Raw genomic sequence first — 25114 nt, forward strand, 5'->3', positions numbered from 1 at the left:
ATAAAAAAAAGCTTGTTCTTCCGTGATAGCTTTCTTCTTCACCTTGCTTCTGCACTTGTTTCTTCCTCGTGCACCCAGCAATCTCCATTCGTGCTTGTTCTTCCTCCTCGCCCTCATTGAGCTTCTTCCTCCTCGCCCTCATTTCGTTCTGAATTTGAAATTTGGAGAAGAAGCTGTTGTTCGTGTCCTCCATTGAAGTTCACATCCTCCATTGAAGTTTTTGTTCGTGTTCTCTGCCATCAAGGTTAGTCTTCTAACCTCCTCGTAACTGTTTCAATGGCGTGAATGGTGTAAATGGCTGTAGGAACCTTAGGATAGACGACATTAATGGCTGGAGGTTGAACCTTCTTCCACGCGTAGGAAAGTGGCTTCTGGAACTCCCGCGGAAGAAGTGTGGAAGGTTCTTCCGCGGATTCCTGCGAAAGAAGCTTCTGAAGGATCTTCCGCGTGATCCAACGGAAGATGGTTCTGCAAGATCTTCCGCGTGATCCAGCGGAAGAACCTTGTCTTCCGCGGACCCGCGGAAGATCCTGCAGAACCTTCTTCCGCAAGCTACATTTTGTTGTCGCGGAAGAACCTGCTGAAGCTTCTTCCGCAGGCTACATTTTATTCTCGCGGAAGATTCTACGGACGTTCTTCCGCGGATCATGTTTTGCTGTGTATTTTGATTTTTTTGCTTTTTTTTTTTAGATTATACTTGAATTTGTTCATATTATTAGGTAGTTTGTGCTATTTAGTTGCTATTAAAAATTGCGTTTGTATGTAAAATGAAATTATATTTGGTGTGATTTATATATGCATTAGGAAGTAACTATGTGATTTTAGCATAATAATAGCCATCATTTTAAATAAAATATAGTTGAATTATTATTTTTTTTATCATAAATATTTCACATAATAATAGTCTGAAAAATTTCTTAATTTTTAATTTTAATTAATTCATAAATAAAGATAATTATAACTTAATAAATAAGTTATCGATAAAATGTAACAATCTAAGCATTTTGATGAGACTCATTTAAGCACCTAATTCATTTAAGCACCTAAGCAGAGTTACTTCATTTGTAATGACAAAGCTTTGTTACCAATTATTTGAATATTTAATTTGACTGAAAAAAATAAATGTTCTTCATGATTTCAGATCATGGTTAGAACACGAGGTTTAGGTCGTGCGTTAGGAGCTGGTAGAGGTAGAGGCATTAGTGAGGATACGCATGAAGCTAATGTTCCTCTGCGTCGCAGACCTACTGCTTCAGCACGTAGGCAACGGGTTCGTCTGCGTGAGGACGTGACAGAGAGACCTGAGGATGTGCCTCAGTTGCATGAGGATGTTCCTCATGTGTCTGATGCCACCCCAGAGATGACAGGCACCGCCGATGCTGTTCAGACAGAGGGAGTGGCTACTGATGGGAGCTTGGGATCACTTGCTGCAGATGAGGGTTTCCCCGATGGACCACGCGACCCCATCGATTTTGACCAATTTTGCTGAGCATGTCACACACAGCATCTAGAGTGGACGGGTATGTAGTTTTTAATGTTGACTAATTACATAAAAATTATTTTTAGTTGGATTTTTTTTTATATACACGTTATTGTAAATTGTTATTCAATTTAGGAACGACCCGATCTGAAGTTGGTCTCCCACGGTAGAAAAGTAGATAAAATTGGGAGACCAGCACCTGAGATCGAAGGGTTGATTGCTGGCACCGGATTGAGTCCACTGATCAGGTGTTCTGTTATCACCACTGATCCTGGACTGATATCCGCCTTCGTTGAGAGGTGGCATCGCGAGACTAGCACGTTCCACCTGCCAGTAGGCGAGTTGACGATCACGTTGGATGACGTGGCGTCACTCCTACACCTTCCCATCACTGGCACGCTGCATACGTTCGAGCCGCTTGTTACTTCAGACGCCATTCGTCTACTGACAGAGCTTCTTGAGGTCAGTGATGAGGAGGCTACATTTGAGACCCGACAGGCTGGTGGGCCTCATGTCCGGTTGGGGTGGCTTCGAGACTTGTATCAAAGCCAGTGCAGGACCAAATGATGGGTTGTAGCAGCCCGCATGTATATGCTCCACTTGGTGGGTTGTACTGTTTTCGCCAATAAGAGTTCAACCAATGTACATGTCGTGCACCTGGAGGCTTTCAAGGACCTGGCCCAGGCAGGGGGATTCGCCTGGGGGGCGGCTGCATTAGTCCACATGTACGACCATCTGAATGACGCGTCGCAGGCCTCTACACGGCAGCTGGGCGGTTATATTACACTTCTCCAAGTACGTATTATCATTGATAATTTAATATGAAGTAGCATTGAATCTCTTTTTTTGTATTGATGTTGACTATGTCTTTGTAGTGCTGGATATACGAGCACTTTCCTACAGTGCATACATCCGTCGTTGATGATGCTTATGATGAGGGGAGCCCATGGGCCTACAGGTGGCTTACGGGTAAGGCTCATATTACGGGGATCAAGGGAGCCCCATATCGGAGACGTTTGGATGCCCTGAGTGTGACTGACGTGTGCTGGATGCCCTATGGTGAGCACCAGCAAGTCAGGGTCTTTGACTTGATATCGTCGTACACCGGCCAGCTCAGATGGGGTCAGATTGTGGTGTACGTTTGACCTGAGTGGGTTCTTCGACAGTTTGGCTACCTTCAGACGGTCTCGCCGTCGCCGGTTTGTGATTCTTTGACGGGTGATGATATAGATGACTGGTGGCTGAATTTTCCAGACCATTTGGTGCCTTCAGGGGAGCTCTGTGTAGTTCCTGGACAGGTGGTGGCAGACTACATGGAGTGGTTTTTTCGGATATCGCACCCATTCGTCACGCGGACCGAGGAGACTGCTGCGTCGAGACATCCGCCTCCCCCTCATCATGAGGAGTTCGTCGAGCCACCCATCCCCGAGGTTTCAGTCACGACCGATCTCCCTACGCATTCAGTGGTAAGCATAACTTCTGTAGTTTTTCATAATTTAAATTTTTTTAAAATGTGATACTGACTTTGTTATTTTGACTGTGATAGGTTCACTGTGAAGGATGTCAGGGGATGGCTCAGGATTTAGGAGCGATTGCTGAGGATTTGGAGCGGGTCATCAACCTCAGGATGGTCACTGAGGGCACTAACATACATGACATCATGACTCGTTGTCTGATGAGATCTAGAGGTGACACCGTAGATGGAAGTCTTAGGCCGCGCCAGAGACGCCGCATAGATTAGGATTTATATTTTTATTGTACTTAAATTATTAATTTTTGTATTTGTTTATGTATGTCATAAAACACATTTACTTACATCATTTATGATTTTTGTTTGTCTCTATAAATATATGGTTTGAAATTTAAATATAAACCACACACATGAGTCACATTTATAATGGCATTTGAATATATAAAATAAAGAAGATAAAATAATTTGTAATTTAAATGTTAACATTTATAACTATTTTGAAATTATATATTTTAACCATATATATACATACACTAAAGAATAAAAAAAAATTGGTTTTGTGCCTTTTAGAAACATGCCTAAGTACTCCTGTTCGGGCTTTTTTTAAAATTATGTGGAGCCGCTTGAGACTGTCCAGGGCCGCTATTTGGCATGTTTGCACGTCAAGGAACCCAAAAAAAATAAAAGCAGCGCCCCGTTCTATCGAATCACACCTCAAATGAAGGCACCAAAAATAAAAAAAGTTGGTTTTCGGCTTATTAGAAACATATAACTACCATTCAGTTCAACACAAATATAACAATTTGACACAGTAACACTTGTTCACGGAACAATTGATTAATTACATGAACATAAATCCAATGTACATATACATACATAAATATTACAAGTTCAGTGTCCGCTTAGGTCTACATGCGTTGTATTAATTGTCATTAGGCTTAAGTATTGTTGCATTCTACCTACATATGCAGTTGGCCATTGTTTTGCCTCCGGATACGCATTGTTTGACCACAACAATGCCATAGGCGGGAAGGGACAACGATCTTTCAGAAAAACCTGTTGTAAGTGAAATTACAATAATAAGTTAAACAAACAAACCAACACATTCAATAATTGAAATTATCTGAGTAAACGAATTTGCAATGGACCTGAACAAAATGACTGCCATACACATGGCCGACGCATATTATGCGATGCGCAGCAGAATTGGCCGGTGGTCGACTTCTGAGAGGAAAAAATGTGAAGCTCTGTTGTCGTGACAATGATACAAGTATTACATTATATCTTGACGCAATTACATATCCCATATCCGTTATATCCATCCATTTGTCCATACTAACCTAAATCAAATAACAAATACACGTGTCAGTCATGTAAACATTGCTTATATTTTTAAAAAGCATAAAGCACATACCTTGGATAACCCATCCACGTGTAGGGACAACCTCAGTTGTTCATATCTCTCTGTGCCACCAAAGATCTTTATGTAGTCTTGCGACCATTTGCCAAGTTCTTTAATCAATTCATTACGCATCATGACCCAACACTCTTCTCCCATACCTAACAAAGCGGAAACTGACCGATATCCACAATTACCATCCGCTTTCACATCAACAACATCCTCAATGAAACCATGCATAAATGGCGGAAATTGATCCAACATGGGGATCATCCTTGCTAGCTTCGGTGGTGCAAAAGATGATGCACTGGGTCTAACTGAGGTGTTGCTGTTTTGAACCAAATGATAAGCATCCACATACTCCCAATAAGATGGATCACGCTTTTGTCGATCTTTCGCTTCTTTTCATTACCTTTTTCGGGGCTCCTTTCGTCTTAACCTGTGTTGGAGGAGGACACATAGAGGTCTCATCGAGAAACGCGAATTCTCGAAGTTTACTCTTGAAAGTAACTTTCCCACAAACATCAAGTTCATCGAATCTTTTATATATTCTATCCATCTCTTCCTTGATGCTCACTTCGGCCTCACATAGCCCTTGGTCTGAAAAATTAAGTCTCCTCCAGTACATATGGACTGCATCCAGTGGGATGCTGCCACCCTCATACCTTTGTAGCCCGCATGCACAAGGAAGACCTAGCGTGGTTCTCAAGACACACCCATAAGAAGACACATTGTCTTTCAAATGACGTACACGCTCAAACTCAACCGAAATTTAATTTAAAGCGTACCTTGACACCATTCCCAGATGCCTCTTGTATAAGGTTTTCTTAAAAACATGACCAACAACATGTGTACTTGTTTCGAATGATGCTCTAATTTCAGTGTGCTGCAGCGTCATCATGTTGTTCATTGCATCCCAAACACTACAGAGGTCTCCAACGCTATTCTGTAATATCCTCTTCAAAGACCAATGAGCAGATTCAACCCTACATTTAAAACACACAACAGAGAAGACAAATTAATAACAATAATGTTCCAAAAAATCGTTAAAAGAAACTTGACTAATATAATAAAACATTTAAATACCTATTTGTTGTTGTGTTGCCTAGGTGCATCACCTTATTCGTCCAGGCCAAGATAAATTTCTCCTTGTGTGGGACAATCCATGTCTCACATACGTAGTCAATGAACATTGGCCACGGGGAACACGCTACTTGAAACCTTTGAAGGTGCTCAGGGAACTCCTGTTCCGAAGGACAATCTACCAGGTTACCCCAGCTATCCATTACGTAGTCCCAAGCATTCTTCTGACCAACAAGCGATTTACACTTTGCCTTCATATTCTTGTCTATGTGAAACCTGCACAACAAATTCTTACACTCCGAAAACACAACTTTCACAGCATTCATCAGGGTTAGGTCTCTGTCTGTGACAATAACAACAGGAAGGCGATCATTTCTTAAAAAAAAGGCCTCGAAACCATTCCAATGCCCATACAAGATTGCTCACGCGCTCACCCTCCAGATATGCAAACCCAGCAGAGAAAGTCATCCCGGTTGGTGTCACCCCCACAATGTCAAGCAATGGGAGCCTGTACCTATTTGTTTTGTAGGTACTATCTATCAAAAAAACAAGATGACATGCGTTACATAACTTAACTGCATCTGGGTGACACCAAAACAAATCACGCACCACATCTTCATCCTTCAATCTATGCCAATGAATGTATTGGTCACGTTCAAGGAGCCTCATTAGGTGTTGCATTTCACTGTCATCTCCTCTTATTGAAGAACGGTATGCACTTCTTGCATTGTAGATTTGTTTGATTGTGGTGCAACTGCTGCTGTTGTGCTCCTTCAACGTTAGCAGGATGTTTCTTGGTTTCACATTTGACTTCGTCATATCAGCAATGATATTCTTCTCATCATTTGTCAATCTCCCAACATATGGATGTCCAACTAAGGTCTTCGCCAATTCATGGTTGTGAATCCCACATATCAGCTTCACCACCCAACCTTCACCTCTATGCACTGGTTTTCCACGAATCTTAAATGGACAACCACATTTTCTAGTACCTGTGTCTTTTCTAACAAATTCTTTCTTCCTACCCTTGTACTTACCGCTCCTTTCACACCCAATTAAGACAAATGAAGTTCTTCCTCTGCTGCCAGTATATGTATCAGACCTCATAATTACTGCAACAAAACCATTTTCATGGGCAATCGTTCGAGCCCACTTCAAAACATCTTCTCGGGTTTCAAAGACCTAGGACACAACCACGACATATTAATTTTTACACAAATCATACATTAGACCAAACAATTAAAACTGATCGACATGATTACCTGAGAAGTATTAAAAGCATCTGAACAATCAACATGTGCTTCATTCACACCACAATCTTCTTCTTCATTTTGAAAATCCATATCAACTTCTTCAGACATCGCACTGTAATATGTCCATTGATCTTCATCCATCTTAATTCAAAGTATAACTATTACCTGATTCAACATTCAACTAAATAATTTGAACAATACAGCAACCCAAAAAAATTTACAAACTATCAATATCAAACTAATTCAACATTTGACAACCTCACACAAATATTTAATCTACATATACATAACCAAATTCAACTTTTAATTACATAATTCCAAAATTATAACCTACAAAGCTCATTTAACCAAAAAATACCTCAACCTAGGCAAAAAAAAAATCAACAATTCAACCAACAAATATATTTTTATGTTTCACATAAATTACAAATAGAATTAACCAAAATAACATTCAAAATAATCTTAAAACAAAAAAATCATAAAATAAAACAAATTACTCCATGGAAGAAGCAGTCTTCCGCAGTTGATATTACAACTGCGAAAGAAAAAAACTTCTTCCGTGGAGTCTCGCGGAAGACGTCTTCCGCGTGACTCCTCGGAAGAAGTTTTTTTCTTCCGCAGTTGTAATATCTTCCCCGGAAGAAAATTTTTTGCGTCCAAACTTACACCATTCTACTACCAAAAATAAACAATCAACCACACAAACCAGCTATGTACCTTACTTGACAAATATCACACCAAAGAAGAGCACAAGCACAACCAACACCGACAAAAATCGCATAGCACAAGCACCAGAACGGAGAAAACGTACCAGAATGGAGAAAACGCGCACCGGAGTGGAGGAAACGCATGAGAGAGAAAGCAAAAGGGAAGAATGAAAAAAAAACAGTTTTTATATAAGGAAAAAGTACAGGGGCATTTTTGGGTTTTTTTAAAATTGCTGGGTGCACCAGCAATGTTGCTGGGTGCCCCTAGCAATTGCCTAGTTTTGGGTGTTGAAAAGTTTCATACATGCTTTGAAAATTGGACCATACATTCAATTAGAAAAGAAATTACCAAAAGAATTAGAAAAGAAAATGACTCCGGGCCCGAATCAATATTTCCTTTCATTTTTGCAACTAGAGATATAAAAAAAAAAAAAAAAAATGGGGATCAACCAGCAGTCGAACGATATCTTGTGACTGATTTTAATTGGTAAAAGTTCAATAATTTCATTGCCCTCAACGTACTATCTCTTATTAATAATCACTTTAAATGGAGTAACCTTTTTTATAAAAACATATTTTAAATTTTTTGAGAATGTCATAAAATTATGTACTTCTTGCTAACCAACGCGGCCAGCAATGAAGCCTGAAATTCAATTTAAGGGCTGACAAAAAAAAAAGTTATACACTCATAATATAAAATATTTTACACAATTATTCAGTTATTCAATTATAATTTATCGTAATAAATTTATAAATTTTTAAAATAATTATCTTAAAATAATTCAAAAATTAATTTGTAATTTAGTGTAAACTTATTTTACATTATTATTTCATATGCGTTAAACTTATACTTAAATATACTTTTCAACAAAATATTAAATATACTTAAGAAAAGAAGAAACATTAAAAATTAAACCTTTTCCATCAATTAAAATTATTTTGTTTTTAGAAAGAATAAAAATTATCTTATGTACAATATCTATTGTTAAAAGTTTTCCATTTAACTTCATAAATGAAACATAAATTCAATTTTGGGAGAAATTTGTTTTTTTTTCTCTTTTTGATACTTATTTAAAAGTTATCTAACATGACCAATATAAAAAAAAAAAAAGAATAGAGAGTTGAAAAATGACACTAAGAATTTTTAACATGAAAAACCCTTTCAACGGGAAAGATAAAAACCACGGGATCAAGCCAGTAAATATCTCCACTATTAAAAAGTAGGATTGCAATGATTCTCTCAATACAAGAGAATATCTCTCAACCTCACCCAACAAGGATGATTTACAATTCCTCTCAACTCTCACCAAGTGTGGTGAAAACTAGAACTCTTTTTCTCTCAAAGAAAAATACAAGAACTCTCTTTCTCACTCTCACTCTTGCTTTGCTTCTCTTTGGATGAGATGAGATGTGGCACTCCAATTCTTCACAAGTCTCCTTATTTATAGGAGAGGGGTGTGACTTCCTTTAAGAATGAATAGTGGATGCCAATAAATGAGTTACATTCACAAAGCTTTTTGTAACTCTAATATTCAATTTCCTAAGTGGAGTGTGTAAGTCTCAACCAATTTCAAGCCCTTGAAAAGTGCTCCACAACTTCCTATGCATGCCTTGGAATGTGCTATTCAATTTCCCATGTATTTGAATTTGCATGTTTACTTGAATGTGAACCAACCTTAATTATGGAGGAATTTCCAACAAATCTCCTATTTCTGACATAATTGGTGTGCACCACTATATCAGCACCTTGACAGTAGTCTTCAACCTTCTTAGTTGGTATTGTCTTGGTCATCATATCAGAATAATTAAAGTCTGTATGGATTTTCTCTAACTCCAGTTTCTTCTCATCCAACACCTCTCGTATCCAATAATAACGGATGTCAATGTGTTTGGAGCGTGAATGGAACACGGGGTTCTTGGCTAAGTGTATGGCACTTTGATTATCACAGTTTATCACATAATCGTCTTAATCATGTCCCAACTCATTTAAGAATTTCTTTATCCATAACATTTCTCTGAATGCTTCAGCTACTGCAATATATTCTGCTTCAGTGGTTGATAATGCAACACACTTTTGAAGTTTTGATTGCCAAGACACAGCTCCCCCTGCATAAGTAATCAAATATCCAAATATAGACTTTCTAGAATCTACATCTCCTGCTATATCTGCGTCTATATATCCAAGAAGCATTAAATCTCCATTGCCAAAGCATAGGCACCTTTTGGCAGTTCCTCTAAGGTACCTTAGTATCCCTTTCACAATGTTCCAATGCTCCTTTCCTAGATTTGATAGGAATCTGCTTACAACTCCTATAGCATAGGCAATGTCTGGTCTTGTACAGATCATTGCATACATAAGGCTACCCACAGCAGACGAATAGGGCACCTTGCTCATCTCTTCTTTTTCTTCTTCATTCTTTGGGCATTGCATTTTTGCTTAATTTGAAATGTCCAGGAAGAGTAACATGCACTGGTTTGGCATTATGCATGTTGAACCTTTCAAGAACCTTCTCAATATAGTCTTCTTGAGATATTCAGAGCATTCTTTTGGATCAATCTCTAGTGATCTTCATTCCAAGAATCTTCTTTACTGGACCCAGATCTTTCATGGCAAAAGATTTGCTTAGTGCCTTCTTGAGAGCATCAATTTTCATTTTATTTTTGCCAACAATCAACATATCATCAACATCAATAAGAGTATGGTGGACTCACCATTCTTGTAGTACTTTACAAACATACAGAGGTCTATAGAGGTTTTTCTGAAATTATGTTGGGCCATAAAGAGATCAAAATTCTTGTACCATTGTCTTGGAGCTTGTTTTAAACCATAGAGACTTTTCTTCATGTGACACACTAAGTGTTCTTTACCTGGTTCTACAAAACCTTTTGGTTGCTCCATATAAATTTCTTCCTCTAATCTCCATGTAAGAATGTCGTTTTGACATCAAGCTGCTCAACCTCTAAGTTTTGTTTTGCAACTAGACCAAGAATTTCTCAAATGGATGTCATCTTCACTACCGGTGAGAAGATTTCTTCAAAATCCATGCCTTTCTTTTGGTTACATCCTTTCACCACAATGTGAGCTTTGTACCTTGGGTTTGAGTTGTTATCTTCATTCTTGAGTTTGAACACCCACTTGTTTCTTAATGTTTTCCTTCCTTCTAGTAACTTTACTAGATCATATGTTTCATTTTCAATCAGTGACTGCATTTCTTCTTTCATGGCTTGCATCCATTTCTCCTTATTATCTATCTCAATGGCTTTCTGGAAACTTTCAGGTTCCCCATCATCAATGAGATTGACATACTCATCAAAGAAATACCTTTTTGATGGTTGTCTGACTCTTGTTGATCACCTAACTTAGGATTCATCTTCCGTCTGGACAGTCTCCATTGTTGATTCTTCCATCATCTGAGTTGGATGCTCTATCTAACTCTGCTCCATCTAGTCAGGCTATTCTATCTGAGGAGGTTGCTCTGTTTGATTGGTTTCTATCATCTGAGTGGGTTCTACCTCTTTTAGAAGTGTTTCTCCCCTTGAGTTTCTCACTATGGGCTTTGACTTCTCAAATTGTTGAATATCATGTATTGTCTGATCTTCGAAGAACACCACATCTCTACTTCGAACAATCTTCTTATTTATAGGATCTCATAGTCTGAATCCAATTTCATCTCTTGGTGAACAAAGGTATATGCACTCATTCGCCTTAGCATCAAGCTTTGCTTTTTCATCTTTCGGAATATGGACAAAAGCCTTGCACCCGAAGACTCTCAAGTGACCATAGGAGGCTTTCTTTCCAGACCAAACTTCTTCTGGTATCTCTCTATTTAAAGGACTTGAAGGAGACAAATTGATCAAATCAACTACAGTCTTCACTGCTTCACCCTAGAATTTCTTGGGGAGTTTTGAATGTGAAAGCATACATCTGACATTCTCTGCAATTGCTCTATTCATCCTTTCAGCTAATTCATTCAACTGAGGAGTTTTGGGAGGTACCTTCTCATGTCGTATCCCACGAACCTTGTAGTATGCCTCGAATGGACCTTTATATTCTCCACCATTGTCTAATCTCAAGCATTTGAGCTTTCTTCCAATCTCTCGTTCTACTGAGGAATGAAACTCCTTGAAAGTTTGAAGAACTTGATCTTTCGTCTTCAACAGATACACTCATACCTTTCTTGAGTGATCATCAATGAAGGTAACAAAGTATTGGGCACCATCAAGGGACCTTTCAGATGTTGAGCAAAGATCTGAGTGGAAAAGATCCAGGATTTGTTTTCTCCTTCTGGCCTCATCCGATCTTTGGAAAGACACTCTGTGTTGTTTACCTGTAAGACAGTCTTTGCAAGATTCAAGTGGCTGGCCCTTTATGTTTGCAAAGTGATCCTTTGCTAGAAACTCCAAACCTTTCTCACTCATGTGATCCAATCTCTTGTGCCACAATTATTTGGTTGTATCTTAAGCAACATTTGTCTCCCTTTGGCATATTTTTCCCTGCATGATGTACAAGGAGCCTTCCTTCTTACCTTGAGCAATGACCATGCTTCCTCTACTAAGCTTCCATCTACCGGCAACGAACTAGTTTGTCATCCCAACTTCATCTAGCTTTCCTGTTGAGATAAGGTTTAAACGCATCTCAGGAACATGTCTTACTTCCTTTAGCACAAGCTTGCTTCCATTTTCATTCATCAAAGTCACCTCCCCTATGCCAACAATCTTGCTTGTGACATGGTTTCCCATCTTCACCATACCAAAATCCCTTTTTTGATATGACGAGAAAAATCCTTCATGAGGAGTAACATGGAAAGATGCTCCAGAGTCGATTATCCATATACAATCATCATATGCAATATTTAAATAATTTTCATTACCGATAAGAAAAATATTATCATCGGTTGATGCCACAGCAGTAGTGGTTCCACCTTCATTCTTCTTCTTTGGGTTAATTTGATTAGCATGTACAGTTCCAGCCTTCTGATCTCTCTTCAAGAATCTGCACTCAGACTTCTTATGACCCGATTTTTCGCAGTAGTAGCAACTCAAGCCTTTAGGGCGAGACTTGGGTCTTCCTCATGATTTCCCATGGCCTCCTTTACCACGGTGCTCGCTCCCTCTATTTTCAACAATATTTGCTTCATGGTGACTACTTAAGCCTTTCTCCTTTCATTTGGACTCTTCATTTAGCAAACTATATGTGACATTGTCCATGCTAAGCTTTTCATCTAGTGCAGAGTTGCTAAGAGTGACAACCAATGTGTCCCAACTCTCAGGCAGAGAACTGAGGAGTAGAAGAGTTTGTAATTTATCATTTATATTCATATCTACCTTCTTTAATTGATTAACAATACCTTTGAAGGTGTTTAGATGTTCGTTCATGTTCTGACCATCCATATACTCTAGCTTGACCAAGCGTCTGACAAAATGAGCTTTATTCCTCGGCGTCTTCTTTTGAATCAAAGATTCAAGATTTGTCCATAACTCGTACGCATTGGTATAAGTTGATACATTCTCGAACAAGCTTCAGTCAATATACTTACGAATCATAGCTACATCCTTCCGATTAAGAAGCTCCCATTCGTTGTCCTTCTTCTCCTTCAGCTTATTCTCGTGGGTGATTGACTCGTGCAAATCCTTGTAGTACAGATGGTCTTCCATCATCGGCGTCCAATAGGAATAATTTTCTACAGTTATCTTGAACATATCTTCATCATGAGTGACAACTCCTTCCATCTTAAATCACACAGGATTATAGCTCCCCCCGAACCAGGCGAGCTCTGATACCACTGTTGGGAAACACCAACACTATTTCTCTCTCTGTGGAGTTAAAATATGCACTTAGCAAAAATGGAAAAACAAGAATAGAGGGTAGAAAAATGACACCAAGAATTTTTAATTTGGAAAACCTTTTCAACGGGAAAGGTAAAAACCACAGGACCAAGCCAGTAAATATCTTCACTATTTAAAAGTAGGATTATAATGACTTTCTCAATACAAGAAAATATCTCTCAACTTCACCCAACAAAGATGGTTTACAATTCCTCTCAACTCTCACCAAGTGTGGTGAAAACTAGAACTCTTTTTCTCTTAAAGAAGAATACAAGAACTCTCTTTCTCACTCTCACTATTGCTTTGCTTCTCTTTGGATGAGATGAGATGGGATACTCCAATTCTTCACAAGTCTCCTTATTTATAGGAGAGGGGTGTAGCTTCCTTCAAGAGATGTCAATAAATGAGTTATATTCACAAAGCTCCTTGTAACTCTAATATTCAATTTCCTAAGTGGAATGTGTAAGTCTCAAGGTTAAAGGAACCAATTCCAAGCCCTTGAAAAGTGTTCCACAACTTCTTATGCATGCCTTGGAATGTACTCTTCAATTTCTCATGTATTTGAACTTGCATGTTTACTTGAATATGAACCAACCTTAATTATAGAGAAATTTCCAATAATATATATATATATATATATATATATATATATATATATATATATATATATATATATATATATATATATATATATTTGGCTCCAAGCAATTCCATCTATAAGCCTGTATTCTTTTGATATCTAAAAATCTTTACCCCTGACCTAGTGAATTATGAGAAGGTGTTTGTGTGTTTGTTTTTCAGTCCAAAAATAGTGATGTTATTTGTTATTAAAGTAAATTCACACAAATTGCACTAAACATGAAATGGACGATTGTGAATTTATAAAATAGATATTGATTAAAAGATTTAAAAAACATGTAAAAGGAGATTTATTGAAATCAAACGTCGTGCGACTATTACGAAATTCACTTTAACAACAAATTAACAAATTTTTGGTAAAAGAACAAAATGAGAAATAAGCTTGTTAATTTTGTATATTTTTATTCAATTGTTATATATGGTAAAGTTGTTAATTTTGATAATAATTACTTTCTTTAAAAAAAAACTTTGATAATAATTATCTTAAAAATCATATAAATAATTATATGTAACTAATTGATAGTGTAAAAGCTATTAACCTAACAATACATGCTTATTAACTCTTAAAAATTGGTAAAACTCGCTAGAAAACCCAATCATAATGGTTGAAAAAAGACGAAGAACTAATATTGAATAATTGGCCGGTTTCAATGGTTTCTTTTCATTTTTTTTTATCTTTTATGATATTTAACTCAATAAAAAATACTTTGTAACTAGAAAAAGGTTAAATGTCAAGTTACAAAAGGCTGTGTCTGAGAATTACGTATAAAATATTATCATTTACCATATTATTATTACGTATTTATCATAAAAGTATATATGATAATTTTTATTAATTTAAAATTTAATCTAACAAGTGGTTTATAATTTATGTTAGTTTTTTATTTAATATTTGATATAATCTAAGATATATATTTAATTATCCTCAAGTTGATTACCATTTAACTTTGGTTAAATCAATAAATATTTCTGATAAAAAAAAATCAATAAGTCTTAAATATAATTCTTTCAACAATTCAATAATTAGTCCAGTTTTTAAAATGTTTATTTTTCTTTACTAAATTTCTGTAAATAGGCACCTTTCCCTCTTACTAGAGGATCATACCTACGATCATTTTCATACATAATTCACAGAGATTAAAATCCTTGCTTTTTGTCTTAAAAATCGTAGCAGTTAGCTTGTTAAAATTTTCAGAAATGGGATGGGTAACGAATGACAAAATCTATTTCAATTCCATGGGCCCAGCCCTACTCGAGGTTATCTTGATCCAGTTCAACTTGACGGACCCATTCACCAATAGTATTAAGGGAGTTGGTATTGACCCCACGGAATTACTTTTCACCTCTACCAGTCCTTTTGGAAAGACCAAAATCGCCTTTTGCAATATTTAACACCACCATTTCCCATCCCATCACTCTTTTTTCATTCCTTTTACCCTTACCACTTTTCACTTTCCCATCATTCCTTCCTTCCTTTCCTTTTTCCATCTCTTCACCCACGTAGGTCTCCGATGTTAAAACTTTTCATTTTGGACATCCCAAAATCTCACAAATTAAAGCCATACCTATGTCTCCATTTGTCCCTTCTTCTAACAATAACCACCTTCCACGCCCATCCCCACCTCGTAAAAACTTTCCACAAATTCATCTCAGTGCATTTGGAAACCAAGAAAAGAATAAGGTTGAAATCTTACCATTGGTTTCTCGCACTTTTTCTCTATGCCCCCCTCTCTCTATGCATCCCCCCTCTCTCACCCTTACTCTCCATAACATTATGCAGCACACCAAGTCCATGTTAGAGTTGAACACTAATCATATCAACACTTAACTAAGACACATGTCAAAATGAAACAAAAAAAAAAACACACACACTACTAGAAATAATGGTTTTAACATTGCTACCTCATCATCGATTTTTCATATTAAAAAAAAAAAACCAATGCTAACAAAAACGGGGTGGCATACTCGTAAACAACATGAGTTAACATCGATTTTTAAAAAATCAATGTTAACATGAGATCGTTAACATTGATTTTTAAAAAACTGATGTTGTGTTTTAACCCAAATAAAAACCCTAAACCCTTTTTGCTCGCACTCAGTTTGTTCGTGTCCCCAAACCCTTTCACCAGAGTAGCTCACCATTATCACTTGCGACAGTTCTCCTTGGCCACCGTCGTCACTTGCTTTGATTCTCATTGGTCACCGACGTCACTACATGATTGGGACACTACTATTGTGACGCCGTCATCGATCGTTGTCTTCCATCATCCATCCAAGGTTTGTTCTTGTTTTACTTAGCTGATAACTCATTGGGATGTCATCATTGTTGTGTTTTACTTTTATTGATGAAATCCTATCTTACATGACTCGAGTAATCCCTTGAAGTTAGTATGAATTGATAAATCAAAAGGAATTGTAAAACCCACGACCATGTAACATAGAAGAGTTTTTTCGTTTAAAAGAAGAACGAAGGAGAATGATTCACATAACGTCCACAACATTGCGTGGTGGTCATAGTTTATTATTACTACATTATTTATTTGTGGCACTCATTGATTTTCTTTTAACTGCGTAATTGCAGTAGGGATGTTTAGAATGATTTCAAATTTTGCGTGTATGAGTGTGCGCGCGCGTGCACGTGCGTGTGCGTGTATAGGGCTCTTCACTCGTTTGTCTTCTTATACACTGCGAAGAAGCCTTGCTTGCTATTTCGTCCAAACAGCAAATACATTACTTGCTTGCAGTTTTTGCATTATTGCTTGAAAACAACAATAATATTATTTGTGGATGATCACCGATTGTCTATGCCAATACATGGCATGTGAGTATTCCAACTAATGCGCATGCAGTTTTCTGATAAACAACAGCTTAAGTTACTCTCTAATTTTTTTTTCTCTATATCAGAACAATTGTATCAAGTCTCTATTCGTGTTGAACTTCTAATTGAAATATTAAATTAAGGTTAATTTTTCATTTTGAGATCTTGTAAGACTCATAATTTGGGCAAGCATCATAGGGTAACATACATGTATTGTATCATAATTTTCATTTTAGAGAGCAAGTTTAAAAGAGTTAAATTCTTTATTTTACTTATGAAAATAAAATGGTAAATATATTTAATTGAAAAAATGAAAAAAAGAACATAAAATAAAATGAAGATATAAAATAAGTTTCTTTAAGTGCTTAATTTATATTAGGTATCACTATCAGCTTTACGAGTTAGCTTCCTAATAAGGACGTCACAGGAAGAAGCACATTCCCAAGGATTAGGAAGATGGTGATATGAAATGCTATTTTGTATTTTAAGAGAATAATGAACGAGAAAATAATTTTATGGATGATAATTTGTAAATCACTATCTGAAGCTATATTTCTTATTCAATTAATTTCACTTTTTATTTGTCATACCAGGAGTGCATTGTGCATAGATGAAGCTCATAAAATGTTGACATCTTAATTCATATTTTGTTGAGAGAATACAATTATATGATGTGGTGACAAATTTCTTGAAGGTGCCAATATAACATGTTTAATGTAATTTTGTAGCATTTTTTGTTTTATTGTTTGGATCGTGATCATGATATTCATTGTTGGAACTATTAGTGAACATTATCACATATATGAATGTCTTTCATACTTTTGTTTGGCTCTTTTTTCTTATGAGTCCTTTTTTACCTTGTTTTATGTAATTAATGACTATTGTTTTATATACAATTAATGTTTATTATGAGTGAATCTTAGTTTCTTGTTTAAGATTCAATACAATGATTCTTTCGAATAGTTTGGATTAATCGTTGTATTGAATCTTGAATTTTTCATTTGGACAGTTTGGGAATAATCATTTTTTATAGTTGATTCATACGTATAGGTTAACTTTATTTTCTTAAATTTGATGAAATTTTGGTATAATGCATTTCATTTTGTTCTCCGAGTGCATACTTAGTTGTGGTGGAATTCATGTCACCGCTTGCATGTCGTGTACTTGGAAATCAATGCGAAATGCTACTAAAATTTTGTCAAATCTAAGAAAAGAAAGTTAACCTTTACATATGAATCTACTATAAATTTTTTTTTTCTGAAATAGGATAGGGTCACACCTTTAATGAAAAAAGTGAGGTTTTCATCCATGGAATCACTAGCTTTATGAGTATCACAGTTAATTAGATGGACCGAAGTTGGATGAATGCAAGTCGCATGAGCTTTGCATATGAGGAAGGCATTGAACAGTTCTTGGAATTTTCTTCCAAAAGAAGTCGATTGGATGAGGATGGAAAATATTTATGTCATTGTATAAACTATTTTAATGGGAGACGACAACTACTAGATGACATACAAGAACATCTTATGTGTGATGGAATTAAGAAGAATTATACAACATGAATATGATAGACATGCAGAGGGGTTCCCAATCAGAACCACATGATGTAGACATGAGAGATCGCTTAGAGGATACGATTCGTGATCTTGGACAAGAGTATTTTCAGCAAGCACATGCCCCTATGTATGATACATTGGAAAGTGATTCGAAGAAGCCTTTGTATCTAGGGTGCAAGAAGTTATTGACATTGTTGTTAGCAGTGTTAAGTTTGGTTAATGTGCAGGCTATATATGAATGGAGTGACAAAAGCTTCACTTCACTGCTTTAGGTGGTATAGGATATGCTTCCAAAGAAAAATATATTGCCAAAAAGTTACTATCAAGAAAAGAAGATATTGGGTCCAATGGGTATAGAGTATAAAAAAAATGCATGTATGCCCTAATAATTGCATATTGTACAGACATGAATTTGAATAAATGCATAAATGCCCCAAGTGTGGGGTATCATGGTACAAAGTAAAGGATGATGATGAGTGTAGTAGTGATGAAAGCATAAAGAAAGGCCCTTCAATGAAGGTGTTATCGTATCTTCTTATTATTCCAAGGTTTAAGCGTATGTTTGGAAATGGAGATGACGCAAAAGACCTTACATGGCATGTAGAAGGGAGAAACTGTGATGGAATGCTCTATCATCCGGCTGATTTCTCCTAGTGGAAGAAGATTAATCATTTGTATCCTAATTTCAAGAAAGAGGCAAGAAATCTTAGGCTTGGATTCGCCACTGATGGAATGAATCTCTATGGTAGTTTAAGCACTCATCACAGTTCGTGGCCTATGTTGCTAGTAATTTACAACTTGCTCCTGTAGTTGTGCATGAAGCAAAAATACATAATGTTGTCTATGATGATATTCGGCCCAGGACAACTAGGAAATGACATTGATGTTTATCTCAGTCTGTTGATTGAAGACTATACAAAGTTGTGGGAAGAGGAGGTTGTCATGTTTGATGGGTATCTAAATGAGACATTCAACTTGCGTGCAATGTTATTTTGTATCATTAATGACTTTCCAACATATGGGAATTTGAGTGGATATAGTGTTAAGGGTCATCATGCATTATCTATGAATAAGACACAAGTTACGTACAACTGAAACATGACAAAAAATAGTATACAATCGGCATCGACGCTTTCTCAAACCTTATCACCCTTATCGGCGATTGAAAAAATCTTTTAATGGAAGTCAAGAGCATGAAATAGCGCCAATAATGTTAATTGGTCAGCAGGTTCTTAAGCGGTTTGATGACATTAATACTATATTTGGAAAAACGCAAAAGAAAGAAAAAAAAAAGTAAAACTTGCATATGAAAGAAGAGGTCAATATTGTTTGATCTTCTATACTGGTTCGATCTAGATGTTAGACACTATATCGATGTTATGCATGTGGAGAAAATGTTTGTGATAATATGATCGGAACACTTCTTAACATTTAAGGCAAGATAAAGGATGGTTTAAATACTCGTCAAGATCTAGCTAAGATAGGTATACATGACCAGTTACATCCATGGTCAGATGGTAAGAAAATATGCTTGTCTCCAACATGTCATACTTTGTCAAGAAAGGAGAAGACAAGTTTCTATCAGTATTTACGTTGTGTCAAAATGCCACAAGGATACTCTTCAAATATTAAAAGCCTTGTGCAGCTGAAAGATCTAAAATTAGTTGGCTTAAAGTCTCATTATTGCCACGTCCTGATGTAACAACTGTTAGCCGTGAAGATACGCGACATTTTTCCTAACAAAGTGAGGCATGCCATAACTAGTCTGTGCTTTTTCTTCAATGCCATATGCAACAAAGTGATTGATCATGCCAAGTTAGATTAGTTGGAAAATGAGGCTGCTATTATCTTGTGTCAGTTGGAGATGTATTTTCCTCCTTCATTTTTTAGCATTAAGGTTCACTTAATTGTTGATCTGGTGAGGGAGCTTAAATTGTGTGGTCCCGTTTATTTACAATGGATGTACCTGGTAAGATCTTAAATGGCTATACAAAGAATCTACACCGTCCTGAAGCATCCATTATTGAAAGGTACATTGCAGAGAAAGCTATTGAATTTTGTTCAAAGTATGTTGAAAAGGCAAAACCAATTGGGCTTCCCGAGTCTTAGCATGACGACAGAGTGGTAGGTAAAGGTTCGCAAGGATTGCATGTTATAACTTTGGGACTAAAGGCATTGCAACAAGTTCATTTGTATATACTGAATAACAATAATGAAGTTCTACCATACATTGTTCGTCATGAAGCCTTGGTCAAGGAAAGTAACCAAAAAATGACCAAGAATAGGGTGTTTAAAGAGTATAACAAGACTTTCTTAAGGTGGTTTAAAGCTACAATCTTTGGTGACGATAATCCTTTTGAAACGTTAAGGAAGTTAGGAGATGGGCCTAAAAGAAATGTTATAACTTGGCAAGGATACGATATCAACAAATTCATTCTACACCAAGTCATAAGACAACAAGAGTACAGTGCAAAACAATGGGGTTAGTCTTAGGGTTGAATCCCAACACTTTGCTATTGTTCATGATGCCAATCCCCGCCTGGCATCCATGCCTTACTTTGGAGTCATTGAAGAAATCTGAGAGCTTAATTATGTTAAATTCATTGTGTATGTTTTCAAGTGAAAGTGGGTTGATAGCAATATCGATGTATGAACCAAAGATTTTGGATTTACTTTGATAGATCTGAAGAAGCTAACTTATTAGAATGAGCTTTTCATCATAGTAGAATAAGCTAAACAAGTGTTTTACGTTCAAGATCCTATTGATGAAAGATGGTCAATGGTTCTACACAGAAAAACCATTGGTCTTAATCTTAAAGATGATGATTCAACCCTTGATACTTGTTTTTCTCCTTTCTCCATGCAAATGCCTAATGTCAACGAAGAAGAAAAAGTTGATGACATCAATGCTAATCATAATAATCATGATGAAGGAGAATTAATTAACATCGTATAATGTAATATTTTTTTATATTTACTTGTTTCCATATTTACAATTATATAACTTACTATACATTTGAGCATGCCCTAATTAACGTTGTTTTTTAACATGCACATCACTACACCACCGAGCTCTCTTCCTTTTCTTGAGTCAACACCTTCGTCATCTTCGTCGAAGAAGACTAGAAAACCAACATGGCTCAAATCATTGGCTACCAAACCTGTCGGGATGGAGAGACCAGTGGTTCATGTGGATCCTACCACTGAGAAAACTGATGGTTCCCACAGAAAGAAATTAACGACGTATTTGGGGATCATCGCCCGAGATAATGTGAATGTTACATTTGTTAACTGGAAAGAATTTCCTACAGCTCAGAAGGATTTCATTTGGGAGGACATTTAGGTATTTGAATTAAATGTTCAATGTTATTGTAATTGGTTGTACTAAAAATCTTATAATGTGTAATGTTATTCAATACTATTAAATGTATTTTTTTTTATAGCAGGCTGAATTTGATATTCCAGAAGTGTCCAACCAAAGGACGAAGAAAAAACTCATGAAGACAGTAGGAGAGCGATGGAGGCAATTTAAGTCAGATTTGACCTCCAAATGGGCTCTGGCACAAGGCAAGGAGGAGGACAATGACACTATCTATGAGAAGTACAATATTAGCAAAGAAAAGTGACAATAATTTTGTCAGAGTCGTAGAGACCCTTCGTGGGAGGTTAGTTAACTTACATTGTTTATGAATTTGACAATTATGCATTATTTTGAAGCGTATTTTGTTGACAAGTTTTTGTCTAATTGTGACAAGATGTTAGAAAAAAGGCTCAGGCCATCCAAAAACTAAACACTGCCACTCATGTGTTGTCTCTTGGGGGTTACGATTTACTAGAAGAAAAGTTAATGGAGAAAAACAAAAGAAACAATTGTTGATCTTTCATCTTCCATTAGTCAACACATGAAGTGGGAGATGACTCACACCAAAAGATCTAGAGAGATGACAACTAAAGCAGCATATGAAATTGAAAATAGGATTGTAAGTTATTTTTTATTTCAATGGTCAATTGTTATAATAACAACAGTAGTCTTTAAACTCATGCAATATTTTTTTACTACAGGATTCCCTTGGAGAACAGTCAGCACAGGGCAGCTTTTCGCCCATAGATGTCAGGATGTACTCACTGCTGCCATTGGACAACCAGAGCACTCTGGGCGTGTTCGTGCTGCTAAAGTCAATGTCACGATAAAACAATACTTTGGACTGACTTCAAGAAGCTCTTGCACGTCTACATCCATGACTCCCGAAGACCTAGAGTAGCTAACACAAAAAATCAAGGACCAACTGGAGGAGTCAATCATTGAAAAAGTGATTCGACAACTAATGTTGTTCTTCAGCCAGATGCAGTCCTAAATGCAACCACAAATGCCATCACAAGGACTCGTATTGCCTCCTGAGCTTAAGGTTGGTCCTTTTGCTACCCGTGTCAGCACAAAGGAAAGTTGTGTTGATCCCTCAGGGCAGGACCTAAGCACACTTGAATCAGACAAATGTGGGTTGTATGTTGATGACAATCTTTTCCGCCTGGTTGCCCTTGGAAGAGTTTATGAAGGGTCGACAAACATCCACAACATCCCTTTGGGCAATGATCAAGTGAAGGTCAATGTTGAGGAAGTTTGAGATGTTAATGCTTGCATCCTTGTACCCACTCAAGAGGTTCAGTTAGTGGGGTAGGCCCTTACCACCTTTCTTGCTTGGCCTACACGTCTTGTACAACCTTTTTTGGAACATGTATTTCCTTTTCTTGTGTTTGTTATTATTAAAAAAGGATTTGATACAAATAAAGTGTTGACTATCATTGACTTATATTTATTAACTATGTAGGATAAACAAGGAGCTGAGGGACCCGCAAAACCTGTAGATAGACCGGAACCCGATGACGATCCTCCATATAAGATGACATTGCCAATCTCGTAGCTTTTCCTCAAGCCTTTGCAGTTGGCCTGGGATACAACTGTGTTTGGGGTGTATAATGATAACTTCCCCCTGTATATATAGCATGAAGATCTTTTTGAAATAGCACACGATGGTCAATGTCTCTGCATCTCTGTTATACAAATGTGGATTTTATATGTCACTTTACATTATTGTCCATTATCTACTGATTATTTTAAATTGATGCATAATTTACTTTATTTTAACAACAATAGGCATATGAATGAGACAATATGCGAGCAGGGAATGCCTCTGTGTATGAATTCCTCGAGCCACAGTCCATACAAAGATCTGCGTAATCACAATTTGAATTAGAGGATTATATTAACAAATGGATGTATAATTCACAGAGAGATGTCTACCTAGGAGCCTACTTGAATGAGTAAGTAAAATTGAACAAAACAATTTAAATAATGTATGCACTATAATAACTTAATGTTCTCTAATGCAGTGCCCATTGACAACTGATCGTTATATGTCCTAAGGACAATGTTGTTATTTGGTTTTGTTCGTTACACAATAAGTCTAAAAACTACTTGAAAGGAATTATTAACAAGTCAGTTGTATTTTATAAGACATTTACTTTATCATAAAATATTTGACATCAATATTTTAATATGCATGCATTTTTCTCTTAACCAATGCTTTAAAGGGATTCAACGATATTCAAGGAAGTAAATCCAAGACTACTGCTAAATGGATTGTAGTTGAAGTAAGTCATTGAAACAATGATTGATGTCTTAAAAGTTACATTTTATTACTATGTACACTAATTTTCGGCTAACTTAGAATATCTTATTGAATTTAGTGTAATAAACAAAGAGGAAGCACTGAGTGCGGTTATTATGTGATGCATTGGATGTCAATGATAGTCTTAGGAGGTTTCAAGGATAACTAGGAAATGGTAATTGTTTACTTCAAAACTAATTTCATTTGTTATACTTGTTATTATTTATATTGATTAAGTTATGTTTTATTATATCATGCAGTATTTTACTGATCCAAGACTATTGGAACCAAAGAGATTAAAGGCAATTTACATTCAGGGGCAAGATTTCATGTCAAAGTTAAAAATGAAACACTAGGTTTTTAAGGAATTTTACAATTGTATATAATTATGTTTAATTAGATTCGGTTATAATGGATGATTTTATGTATTGACATTATTGTTTTCTTTAACTATTTTTTATAATCGATAGTAATTATTCAATAGCAATATAAAAATTTGTACTATGAAACTGTCTGGATTGGTCTGTTTTTAAATTTGTAGATTTGGGTAATATTAAAAAAATAAACAACATATTAAAAAAATTAGAAAAAATATCGATTTTTCTAAAAATCGATAATGATTTTTCACTACAACATTGATTTTTAGAAAAATTGATATTATTTTTTTGCATATTTTACATTTTTTTGGTTTATTACGTATTATACGACATCGATTATTCTAAAAGACCGATGTTCTGTATTGTATGTTAACATCGATTTAAAAAAAATCAATGTTAACATTGAGTTCTTAACATCAGTGATTTTAACATCGATTAAAAATTGATATTGAAAGTCAAAAGAAACTGATGTTAAACCTATTTTCTAGGATACAAATAAAAGGCAACAGACGGAAATGACATGAATGGATTTGGTGCATATGATTTTAGAAAGAAATAAGTAACGAATTTGTGGGTCTAACCATTTAATTTCTTATTTTTTTTCCTATTAAATAACTATACAATATTGTTTTTATTTTATTTCTTACTTATATCTCTTAAAACAAGCAACACAACATATCATATTTTTTTTACTATTTTTTTTCTTTTTTAAATTATCTTTCTTCTATTTCTCTATTCTATTTTATTGCATTTCATTTTATTTTTAAATTAATATAAACTAACCAAATTTAATTTAAATTAAATATCATCACAATTTTAACTTACTAAAATCTAAAACA

At 35.9% G+C, this 25114-nt stretch overlaps 1 protein-coding gene across 1 annotated transcript; it reads left to right on the forward strand.

Moving 5' to 3' along the window:
* The first annotated feature begins 2065 nt into the window (after positions 1–2065).
* Positions 2066–3221, forward strand: LOC114371343 (protein MAINTENANCE OF MERISTEMS-like). Its single transcript, XM_028328809.1, has 4 exons — positions 2066–2275; positions 2356–2559; positions 2647–2946; positions 3027–3221. Exons 1-4 carry the CDS (start codon positions 2066–2068, stop codon positions 3219–3221), a joined length of 909 nt encoding a protein of 302 aa, XP_028184610.1.
* The last annotated feature ends 21893 nt before the right edge of the window (positions 3222–25114 follow it).

The sequence above is a fragment of the Glycine soja genome, chromosome 10 (assembly GCF_004193775.1).
Source record: "Glycine soja cultivar W05 chromosome 10, ASM419377v2, whole genome shotgun sequence".
NCBI classification, from domain to species: domain Eukaryota; kingdom Viridiplantae; phylum Streptophyta; class Magnoliopsida; order Fabales; family Fabaceae; genus Glycine; species Glycine soja.